This window comes from Microchirus variegatus (genome assembly GCF_963457635.1).
Source record: "Microchirus variegatus genome assembly, chromosome: 9".
Classification (NCBI taxonomy): domain Eukaryota; kingdom Metazoa; phylum Chordata; class Actinopteri; order Pleuronectiformes; family Soleidae; genus Microchirus; species Microchirus variegatus.
The window spans coordinates 3,304,051-3,316,284 of NC_139810.1; the positions used below are offsets into that span (position 1 = coordinate 3,304,051).

Sequence of the window (12,234 nt, forward strand, 5' to 3'; positions counted from 1 at the left end):
TGTGAATTAAAAAAACGACAAAATGAGACGAAAAGAAGGAAAATAAAAGTCGATTGTTTTCTCGTCCTCTTCCAGCAGATACAGATCGATAAATTCCCTCGCTCAGATTATTTCCTTCAGCAGATTAAACGTAATCCTCCAGTTTTTCTCTCGCTCCACAGAGAGGTGAAGGAGTGACTCCTCATGAATCTCCTTCAGCCTCCTCCTCCTCCTCGTCCTCCTCTCTCCTCCTCTTCATCCCTCCGTCTCCTCTGCTGCTCAGACATTTTCCTTTAATCCCCGGCTTTGTTTCGCTCCTGAACACAGAGAAGAAGAAGAAATGAATGAGATTTTAAACCCATGAACAAACACTGAAGCTCATTAAAACTGACTGAGTTTAAAGAAAACAACGAAAAGAGGAGAAACTGAAGTTTGTAAACCACTCACTCTCCCACACCAAAGTCCATAGAGAAAAGCAGTGATTTTAGCATCACAGGGACACATGAGCTGCTGGTCTGCTGCTGCCTCGTGTGGTCACTTTGTGTCACTGAGGTTAATCTGAATCAAGGTTTTAATAAGCAGAATTAACAAAATCAGACCTTGTAAGTTAGTGATGGAGGCAGCAGTGGATCAACTCCTGTGAACTCCTGTGTCTCTGTGATGTTAAAATCACTGCTTTTCTCTATGAGGTTTGGTGTGGGAACGTCTTCTTTTTTGTTTTTATATTATTTTAATATATATATTTAAAAAACAAATTGTTTTGTGAATTAATTACTTACTTAAAATTAATGTTTTTAATTGAATGCTTTTATTTTTGTGAAAGTGAAAAACATGAACCTGAAAATTCGAAAGTGAATCAGGAACAAAAAAGTAAAGAGATAATAATTATTAAAAATAATAATAATAATAATAAAACACATTACTTTTTTAAACTATATTATTGAATAAAATCATGTTTGAAATCAACATAAAAAACTGCAGAAACTGAAGAAAAACTGATTTTAAAAATGTTGAAGTTGTTATTTTTAAAGGAAAAACTCACAGGTTTTTTCTCTCACTCGTTCATCGTCCGACAGAAGCTGAGACTCATTCTACACCAGTGCCTTTCCTCGTCTCCTCGTCTCCTCATGTCCTCGTCTCCTCGTGTTCTCGTGTCCTCATGTCCTTGTGTCCTCATGTCCTCGTGTCCTCGTGTCCTCGTGTCCTCATGTCCTCATGTCCTCGTGTCCTCGTGTCCTCATGTCCTCCCTCTCTGTAGCAGCAGCAGCTCTGGCTCTTTGTGGTTCTGTGCTTGTTATTATTCTGGGATGTTTGAGACGATGCTGCGCTGAATCACTGATGCTCAGCTCGCCCCTCTCTCTCTCTCTCTCTCTCTCTCTCTCTCTCTCTCTCTCTCTCTCTCTCTCTCTCTCTCTCTCTCTCTCTGCAGCATCCTCCTCCCCTCGTCTCCTCCCCTCGCCTCCTCTCTGAACAACAGCAGCTTCAGTCGACCAATCAGCTACTGCAGGCAATTAATTTTCCTCTGAGTCCCGCCCTCTTCTCTCTCTCTCATTGTTCTTCACCTGTTCACTCACTCACTCATTGATTCACTCATTCATTAACTCACTCATTCTTTCAGTCACTCATTCATTCATTCAGTCACTCATTCATTCACTCACTCATTCATTCACTCACTCATTCACTCACTCATTCATTCACTCACTCACTCATTCATTCAGTCACTCACTCACTCATTCACTCACTCACTCATTCACTCACTCATTCACTCACTCACTCATTCATTCACTCACTCACTCATTCATTCACTCACTCATTCACTCACTCACTCATTCATTCACTCACTCATTCACTCACTCACTCACTCATTCACTCATTTATTCACTCACTCATTCATTCACTCACTCACTCATTAATTCACTCACTCACTCATTCACTCACTCATTCATTCACTCATTCATTCACTCATTCACTCACTCATTCATTCATTCACTCACTCACTTATTCATTCACTCATTCATTCACTCACTCACTCATTCACTCACTCACTCATTCATTCACTCTTTCTTTCATTCATTCACTCACTCATTCATTCATTCACTCACTCATTCATTCACTCATTCATCTCAGTGTGAAAATCTTTTTCTTCAACACTTGAAACAAACATTTTTGAAACTTTAGCTTTAACTGTGTGTGTGTGTGTGTGTGTGTGTGTGTGTGTGTGTGCGTGTGTGTGTGTGTGTGTGTGTGAGAGAGTATATTATAATAAAATAAATCCTGATGTCAGACACTAAATCAATAACCTCCTCTTCCTCCTGCTGATGATCCTGTAGGAGCTGTTTATCAGCTCAGTAATTAAATCAGCTGACCCACACACACACACACACACACACACACACACACACACACACACACACACACACACACACACACACACCTGTCCTCTGATGTCTTCTGTCCTCCTGTGATGGACTCTGTCCAGAGGGAGAAGAGTGTGAGACATAATGAGGTCAAAGGTCATCACACTCTGAGCTGTAACATCTTAGGTTTAGACTTCCTCTGATGTCATTAATCCTCTTCTACTCACACGTCTTTTTATTAAAGAGATGATTCTCGTCTTTTATCTGCATCACTTTAAGTCTACGTCACACTTTCACGTCTTTATCTTCACTGTGAGACAGACTTTGTAAACACTCACTCTCCCACACCAAAGTCCACAGGGAAAATCAGTGATTTTAACATCACAGTTGTCCAGTTCACAGAGCTTTGCTGCCACCTTGTGTCTGGTATCAGGAAGTGCACTCTGTTTCATTCATTCACTCACTCACTCACTCATTCACTCACTCACTCACTCACTCACTCACTCACTCATTCACTCACTCATTCATTCATTCACTCACTTACTCATTCACTCACTCACTCATTCACTCACTCACTCATTCACTCATTCACTCACTTACTCACTCACTCATTCACTCATTCACTCACTTACTCATTCACTCACTCACTCATTCACTCACTGTTTCCTCTGACGCCACTCTGACGGATTAGATTCTGGATTATTTTCATTTATTTATTTATTATTTTACCAAACACAGAATCTGGTTTTACCTTTTCAAAATAAAGTGAAGGTGAGAGAAAATGCTAAGAGAATTTTTAATGAAAGGAATAATTTTGTGAATTGGTTTGTCTTAAAAACACATTTATTTCACACACACACACACACACACACACACACACACACACACACACACACACTGATTCTTCTTTCCTGACGTGATGATGATGATGATGATGAAAAAGGCCAGAATTTTGGGAAAAGAAATTTGAATTATGAGGAACAGTCAGACTTCTGGATTAGAATTATGAGATTAAAGTCAGAATTGTGACATTAAAGTTGGAGTTTTGAGAAGAAGTGAGATTTATGGATTAAAATTATGAGATTAAAGTAATAATTCCGAGATTAAAGTCAGAATTGTGAGATTACAGTCTGTGTTGCTAGCTCACCAGCTAATTTGAAGCCAGCATTCGTCTTGGTTTACACTCACAGATTGTCCGGTAATAATAATAATCTCATAATCTCTCCACTCTCTTCACTCTGAGGAAACCTGGGAACGTGAGGAGTTTGTAAACGCGGCAGAGTGATCGCTCCTGTCGCTGTGGAACACAGAGGATCTTTGCAGCCTGTCTGCAGCTGCGGCAGCGGCAAGCGCGGCAAGAGCGGCAACGCGGCAAGAGCGGCAGGAGCGTCAGCGGCGGCGGTGACGGCGGTAACGACAGGTTCCGGTGACAGAGACCGTGTGATGTGGATTATTCGATCACAGCTGAAGGAACAGGACGAGCCGCGAGCGCAGGTGAAACAACACACACACACACACACACACACACACACACAACCTGTCATTCACCGCACTGTACTGCGTGACCACCGTGTGCACGCGCGCGCGCGCGAGTGAGCCGTGCTCCTGATTTCGTGCTCGTTTTTCTGACGTTTGATTTATCAATCGATGATCGATTAACATGACGCCGAAGCTACACTAGGATCAATAATCTGTAATCATGAATAATCTGTTATATATATATATTGTGTGTGTGTGTGTGTGTGTGTGTGTGTGTGTGTGTGTGTGTGTGTGTGTGTGTGTGTGTGTGTGCAGGGCCTGTTGCATGTGATTTTGAACAGGAGACATTTTGTTACATGATCACAGTGATGACGTCGATGATTTGACTCTTTATGTCTGAACTGTCCCTTTAAGGTCACATTGTGTTCTCTGTATTTCCGCCACATTCACACGTTCACGTCATTTTCACTCGCTCATATTCACCTGTGTTGTTGTGTTACCGGAGGGCTCCTGTAGAGGGCGGCACCGCTGACCTCACGCTGTTGTTAGACGTAACCATGTCGACACGAAGTGACTTCGTTCGTCACGTCGCGTCTGTGTTTTTGACGCGTTTGTTATTACGTGATTTTTACGTGACGTTAAACAGTAGAAGAAGGAAAAGTCGTTAACGAGCGAGTAAATGTACGCTTTATTTACACTCGGATGACGTACATTTTCCACGACAGGAGTTTAGACATGATCGCCCCCTGCTGTTGTAATGCACTTACTAACCAGTGAATCAGTTAATTTAACATGTAGTAATAAGGACACACTCGTCTGTCCATAGCTAGGCTAACGTAAATGATCTACATTTCTGTGAGTTCACCACGATAAACAATTTTTTTTTTGCGATTTGAGATAAAATCGCAGATTGGTGGTTAGCATTTATCATTAGCCTGTTTATGTAACACTCGTTAAAAAAAACTATATAAAAAAGATATTAACGTGTTTTTATTGTAGGTCTGATTCTCGTTAGCAGACTCTCAGCTAATGCTCAATATTCTGAAGCATTATCAGAGGAGAAGCTAAAGTGCAGCTAAAGCTAACTGAAGCTAGAGTTAGTGATCAGTGTTCTAAAGTTAGCAATCAGATTTGCTACGTAACATGCTACGTTAGCTAAGGCAATGCTCCTGACCAGCGTTTGAAAAAAGTTAGCATGACATTAATAGCGCTGCAAGCAAAGTTAGCTAAATCAGAGCTTCTGACCAAGATATAAAATTATGTAGTAATAAGTACAAACTCGTCTGTCCATAGCTACGCTAATGTTATGTGTGTGTTTTTTTTTTTTTTTTAAGATCTTCATTTCTGCAAATTCACTGCGATCAACAAGTTTTTTTTTGCGATTTGAGATAAAATCGCACATTGGTAGTTAGCATTTATCATTAGCCTGTTTATGTAACACTCGTAAAAAAAACTATATAAAATGGTATTAAAGTATTTTTATTGTAGGTCGGATTCTCGTTAGCAAACTCTCAGCTAATGCTCAATAATCTGAAGCATTATCAGAGGAAAAGCTAAGTGTAGCTAAAGCTAACTAAAGCTGGAGTTAGTGATCAATGTTTATTTCTAAAGTTAGCACTTAGCTCTGACATGCTAAATATTTAAATCAGAGCTCCTGACCAGAGTTTGAATGAAGTTAGCATCACATTAATAGCGCCGCAAGCTAAGTTATTAGCGCTTTGTTAGCGTAGCCTGTTGTTAACGTAACACAAACAAACTTATTGTGAGGGTTTTCATGTGAAATAAAATCATATTTACTGTCCTCCTGCACTCTCACTTTTACTTCCTCCCTCCTTTCTCCCACTTCATCCATCCCTCATCCCTCCCTCCCTCATCCATCTGTCCATCATCCGTCCATCCTCCCACCTTCCTCCTCTTCTCCACAGCGGAGTAGCAGTAAAGAAAAAAACTAATATTTCAGCAGTGATAATAACCAAAGCAGCGTCCAATCTCACACTCACACACACACACACACACTCACACACTCACGGAGAGAGAGAGGGAGGGAGTGAGAGAGTGAGTAAGAGAGAGAGGGAGTGAGAGAGAGAGAGAGAGAGATCAGCAGCGCTGCAGCAGCAGATTCTCGGCCGTCAGACGCAGAGGAATGATAATTAGAAAGAGATTGACTCGGCAACAAGAAGGAAAAGAGAGGAGGAAGAATACGGAGGAGAAGAGGAGTCGAGGCCTCCTGCAGCATCTTCATCATCATCATCATCATCATCAGCAGAGGAGGAAAAACATGAGACTGAACTGATGACAATCTGATCAACGACAAGAAGAGAAAACTGCAGCAGTCGTTTGTTTTCATCGTTTTTACAGAAGAGATGACAGAGAGAGAGAGAGAGAGAGAGAGAGAGAGAGGGGTGAGTGAGGATCAATAATCCTCCTCCTCCTCCTCCACCTTCATCCCTCCATCACCTCTGCAGGAGCCGCTGAAACCTGTGAGCCTCTGCTGCCTCCTTCTTATTCCTGTGTGTGTGTGTGTGTGTGTGGATGCTGCGGCGTGTGTGTGTGTGTGTGTGTGTGGCCTATATAGGCCATAAGCGTGATGATGTGTGGGTGTGTGTGTGTACATGTATGTGCATGTGTTAACTGCTGTAGTGTGTGTGTGTGATAATGCGTTCAGGTCCAAATATGTGACGTGTGTGTGTGTGTGTGTGTGTGTGTGTGTGTGTGTGTGTGTGTGTGTGTGTGTGTGTGTGTGTGTGTGTGTGTGTGTGTGTGTGTGTGTGTGTGTGTTTTGCAGAAAGCTTGGTGGTAAAATTGGGTCATTAAAATCATGCTGCAACTGTTTCTAAATTATACATATTTTTAAAATCATGAACTGATTTAATTTGATATTAAATATCAAAATAAAAACAGAAAATGTTTTTTTTTTTAAATAGTGTTCTCCGCTTTTATTTTGGTAACACTGACATTTCGGTTTTGATCATAAAGTTGTTATTTTTGAACAAACTTTCAGACTTTTTGTTTTGGCCTCTTGAGGGCGGAAAAAAACAAAAATTAATAAAATGTATTGATTTTACTTTTTAATTTTTACTCTAACGTTTTCTCCTGATGACGCAGTCGCTCGTTTGTTTCTTTAACTAAATCCTCGTCGGTCACATGATCACATTTTCTTTACTTCCTGTACTTCTCTCGTCGCTCTCTGGATACAAACGACAAAGTTTGGCCTCAGTTTGCTGATATTTGTGAGAAAACGTTGTATCGTGCGATATTTGTGAATAAAGCTAAGCTAGCTCAAACATCGACCAATGTTTACCTAATGTTAGCAACACACTATTAGCTTTATAATCTAAACTAGCTAAACGAGAGCTCATGTAGCGATTAAACCAGTATCGGACCAGTACTGGTTTTGAGTATCTTATCGACCCATCACTCTTCAGAAATCTCGGTGGATACAAACTCCAACATTTACGATCAGTTTGCTAAAATAGTAAAGGCACTGTTTACCAGTTAGCTGCAGTAGCTCCTTTTAGCGCTGTTAGCGTGCCTACAATGGAACTGGACCGATCTGTTTATTAAATGAAAAGAGCAGCGCTAACAAATAAGCAGCGTACCTGTGTACTGCGTATGTGTGCCTCTGTTTTTAAAGTTTAGCGATACTTAAAAACCTCTTTTTAACAATCGGGAGTTAACGTAAACATGACGTCACGCGTGTCTTTTTCCGGTCAGTCGTCATGGAAACGCGTCACGTGTTAACGTGCGTTAACGTTGACACCGTTAAACGCCGTTGACGCGTTAATGTTTGACAGCACTACTAACTTTATATAATACAATGTTTCCCGTGCAAATATGCTAGCTTGACACAATCATAAGCCAAATTCTTGATGGACTACCAGTATAATTTTTTTGTTTTTTTGTGCTAGTCATGTGCATAAAAGTTTGCGGGGGCGTGGCTTTGAGAGGAGGGGGGCGGGGTTTCGTACTGTTAATTTGTTGTTGTTTTTAATCACTTTCACACTTCGATCCTAAAGTGGTTGTTGGTCTTGTTTTCATGGAACAACAAATCACAAATGCACAAAAACAGAGGGACAGAATGTCGATGTCGTCTTTGGTGTTTTCTCATCGTCTTTGTCCTCCTCTTCTATTTCATGTGACGTGAAGTCGGATCCACGAGTTCCATCCAATGAGACGAGAATGACGGCGGATCGCGGACGCGTGAAAGACCAACATCTGACATGAGATTTAGTCTTGGTGTGAGACGTCCTCTGTCAGAACGACTGCAGGGAGACCAGCCGAGTCCTGCAGGCGAACCCATGGACCAGGATCAGGTCAACGTTCCGTCTTCCACGTTTGTCAGAAGATGATCGCTGACGGACGTTAACACTTCTCAGTTTGCGGATCCTTGTTGATAACGTCGAGCATCTGGCCTTTGTTTCTCTCGAACCGCTCGGAAAACTCTTTGGACAAATGAGGTTCTGCAGGGAGGCGGTGGACGTGAAGGTGCTGGTGGAGCAGACCGTGATCTGAACGCGTTGGACAATCTATGGTCGCTCCGCTCCGATAATGTCCCTCATCGCTGATCCAGAGGAACAAATGGCTCGATCTCGGTCAGCTTCACTATACACGCCTGATTCTCAGAAACCAGGTTTCTGATCTTCTCCATGGAGTCCAGAGACCGGAGACAACAGAGTCGCTGACAAACACGGTAAGAGACGGACTCTTCTGAAGGTGGGAGGAGTTAAAGACCATCTTTATGTCCTAGAACTTTGTTCTGATTCATGACCGTCATGGGTCTGAACCGCAGGAGGACCTCCTGATCGGACCGGGGAATGGTTGACGACTTCATAAACCTCTCTGACTGGAGCCCACAGGGACGAGGTCCATCTTGATCCTTGAATAAGAACTCGAAAAAGAAGAAGTCCTCTCCCCCCCACTCACCTCTGGTGGGGGGGAGGGTGAAGGGTAGTTTAGGTTTTAGGTTGTAGTTTTTTTAGTTTTTAGTTCGTAGACTAGACGTTGAAAAAAGTTGTGTTGAGGGTTTTTCTCTGTTCGTTAGTTTGTACTAGTTTTAGATCTTCTTCGGTTCTGCTCGGCACCACCGCTCTACTCGGTGGAGCAGAGTCGCGTTACCAGGCGAACCCTCAACTCTGCACCAGCTGTTACTCAGGCAGCATTTAGCCTCAGTACTAGCTAAGTTGTGTTTCTAAATCTCTGGTCATGGATGCCAGTCAAGGTCCAGGTCAGGGCAGCCCGGAAAGCCCGAACCGGGCCGTGGAGTACCTTCTTGAACTCAACAACATTATTGAGAGCCAGCAGAAGCTTCTAGAAACCCAGCGGCGCCGAATCGAGGAGCTGGAGGTCCAACTGGACCGGCTCAGCCAGGAGAACAAGGACCTACGTTTGGACCGGCAACCCGTGGTTCCTCCTCCGCCTGCTCCTCCCGAGCCGCCGCTCCCTCCTCCTCCGCCTCCGCCTCCGACAACTCAGACCACATCAGCGTCCATTACTGCCAAGAACCTCCATCACCACCACCACCACAGTCACAACAGTCAGCCCCAAACTCCCCCCCAGCCTCCGTCCTCCATCCCCCTCCACCACAGCCACAGCCACCACCATCACCAGCATTATCAGCAGCAGCAGCAGCACCATCACCACTCCTCCTCCTCCCACCACTCCTACAACAGCACCAACAGCACCAGTACCACCGCTATCCCGATTCCGGCTCCGGCGTCAGCCCCGGCCTCCATCTCCATTCCGACCCAGATCCCGGCTCCGGTCTCCTCCCCATCCCCGGCTCCGCCTCCTCCACCTCCTCCAATCCCACCCAGGGATCAGCCGCGGGTCCACAGCCGGTTGTCCCGGGCCTCCTCCACCTCCACCTCCACCAGCACCGGCACCAACACCAACTTTGTGGAGAAAGAGAAAGAGCGGATTGAGCGCCTGCACAGATCCAACGCCTCCAACAACCACCACGCCCACACGCTCCACCTTCACAAACCGTGAGTTACGCTTTAACGTTACTACGACACAAAAAGGTCAAAGGTTACGCGAGGGAATCGCAGTGAAGGTTTGAAATGATACTGGTAAAAGTAGTTTGTAAATCCTAGTAGGGATTTTGACGAAGGATGTCGTCATGAATTCAGCCTCAGAACCAGAGACCAGAGTCTGCATGAGGCCAAGAGTTTTAGGGTCCGAGACCAAAACCAGTACGGTATGACTACGTGGTCTGCATTGATTTTGGTCTTTTTAGTTTTTGAGGATATCAGTGGTTATAAATATGCAATCATTTGACTCTGGTTGATGTTCCCTGACGTCTGTGGCCGCTAACGCTAGACTCTTAAAAGTGATGCTAACAGCACTAACTAATTAGTAACTGATACCAGGTCAGTGCTAGTTCTTGACACCAATCTCCAAACGCAAACATATGTTCGATTGTCGGGATTCCACCGACTACGTTTGACTGTCAGTCCGTCGTTTACGCAGAGAATAGGCGAGAGTTCTGTTTTTGCCGGATCATCTGATACCGCTTCATCCTCCGCAAGAAGGTTGCGGCTGACATAGGTCACACTTTAGAGCAAGGCTATTCAACTTAAGGCCCGGGGGCCAGAACCGGTCCTTCAAGACCCATTAACCCATGAATAATGATTATATTATTAAAAAGCCAATTAAACCGTAGCTTCGCCTATTTCTGGCACTTTGCGACACTTTGCATCAATTTTTGGCAAATACTAGTATGGCTGTAATTGTAGGCAGTTTATGGGCAAATTCCAATTCCTATGTTAACCCTTAATCTTAACTGGCCTCAAAACCAAGTGTTGAGGGTTATTTTGTCACTTATAAATAGGACACCCCTTAAATGCAGATACGTCTTCAGGCTGTAGGGGGCAGAATAACGCGAAAGCTGCATATTTATTACGATCCGTTTGTCGGTCAAGTTATTAGGTTGTCAGTTAGTTATAAGATGATACTCATACAAATACCACAACCACGGACATATTCAGCTGACAGTTACCACACACCACGACTTATTGAAAAGTAAACCATAGCAAACCATCGACAAAAGATCGTAAAATAAAAATAAATGTTACGCAACAATGACGTCAGTAATCCATAATATTGGCCTAAACTAAGATAATACAATGGTTTTCATAATTTTTTTATCTCTATTAACAAAGAAAATACTTACATTTGTATCGCACTCGTTTCGCTGCTTTCGGCGCCATCTTTGTTATGTCACACGATGCATTCTGGGTAGCCCTTGCTCCCAAGGGGGGTCTCGGAAAATCTCAATATTGAGGGCGATACAGCCCTTAAACTTGGCCTCAACTTAAGTTTTCTGAGAATCATGACAGCACTTGCACTAGAGGGAGCATTTTTGAGATTGAGGGTTAAGCAAGGAATTGGAATTCACCCTCTATATTTACCAGAATATTTTGCACTAAGAGCCAACTGTAGCAGTTGTACCTGAATATTATTGATACTGTTACTTATATTTCTGCAAAAATAGCCTTTTGTGGCCATTGCACCTTAATGTTGTTTATTTTGTTACCTCTAATTTTGTAAGAGTCGATTGTGACTGTTATACCCAAATGTGACCTTTTTGCACTGTACGAAAATTCTATTCTACCTGAATGTTAGTTAGTTTTGTTACTTACCTTTTTTAGCACCAAACTAGCAGCCATTTCAATAAATAAGTGCTTAATAATTTATAACATTTAGTATCTATTTGTATCCGTTTACTGTACATGAAACACAAAACAGTCGTACAGGTGTTGACCGGCCCACCGGCTGCACAGCCTTCTGAAAAGCTGGCCCTCCTGAAACCCGGAAAAAACGTGTTCAGCCCGGGTCGTGAAAACTGGGCTTCAATTCGGCCGATGCAACAATAAAGTTGTAAATTCCCGTCCTTCGGTACAGCTGTTTCCTTGTGTTTACCTACGTACGACATGTTTGACGAACAACGCCTCGTTGCGCGATCCGGTGGAATCCCGAAGAGAGACATTAATCCGTCGTTATGACGACATCCTCTCGCTTCAGACCGACTGCTTTGTCCACACTTGCGTTGACCTTTGACTCTTTTTCTGTTATTGCTACTAACTTAGCGGCTTCTCTTACGCAGGTTGTGCTTGCGTGCTGAACTTTGACCTGGAAACTTTCTTCTTTTCTTAAAAATGTGCTTGATTTCTCACTGACACAAAGACGAGACGTTCGGAGCTGAGCTGTTTATGCTCCTGTGCAGCTGAGAAAAGAGCCGTCAGTGCTTCTGCTAAACGCTGATGCTTTCATTTAGCTACGGTGTGTAGCGCTAATTTACATATTGCAGGGCGGCGTGAGACCCTGGAGACGTGGACGGACTAAACGACGACAGCGTCTCTTAACACCCTCTTAATTGGTGGAGCTCAGACCGGAGCTCGCTGTGTTATGTAACGGCCGC

General features: G+C 43.4%; 1 protein-coding gene across 1 annotated transcript in view; it reads left to right on the forward strand.

Annotated features, from left to right (window-relative positions):
• Window positions 1-9,017: 9,017 nt before the first annotated feature.
• LOC310931827 (IQ motif and SEC7 domain-containing protein 2-like) overlaps window positions 9,018-12,234 on the forward strand; it is a gene marked incomplete at both ends in the record, with an annotated part of 62,117 nt that continues 58,900 nt past the window's right edge. Inside the window, one exon of the mRNA XM_083895064.1 lies at window positions 9,018-9,799. Within this exon, the coding sequence (XP_083751190.1) occupies window positions 9,018-9,799 (782 nt within the window). The remainder of the gene's footprint in view (window positions 9,800-12,234) is intronic.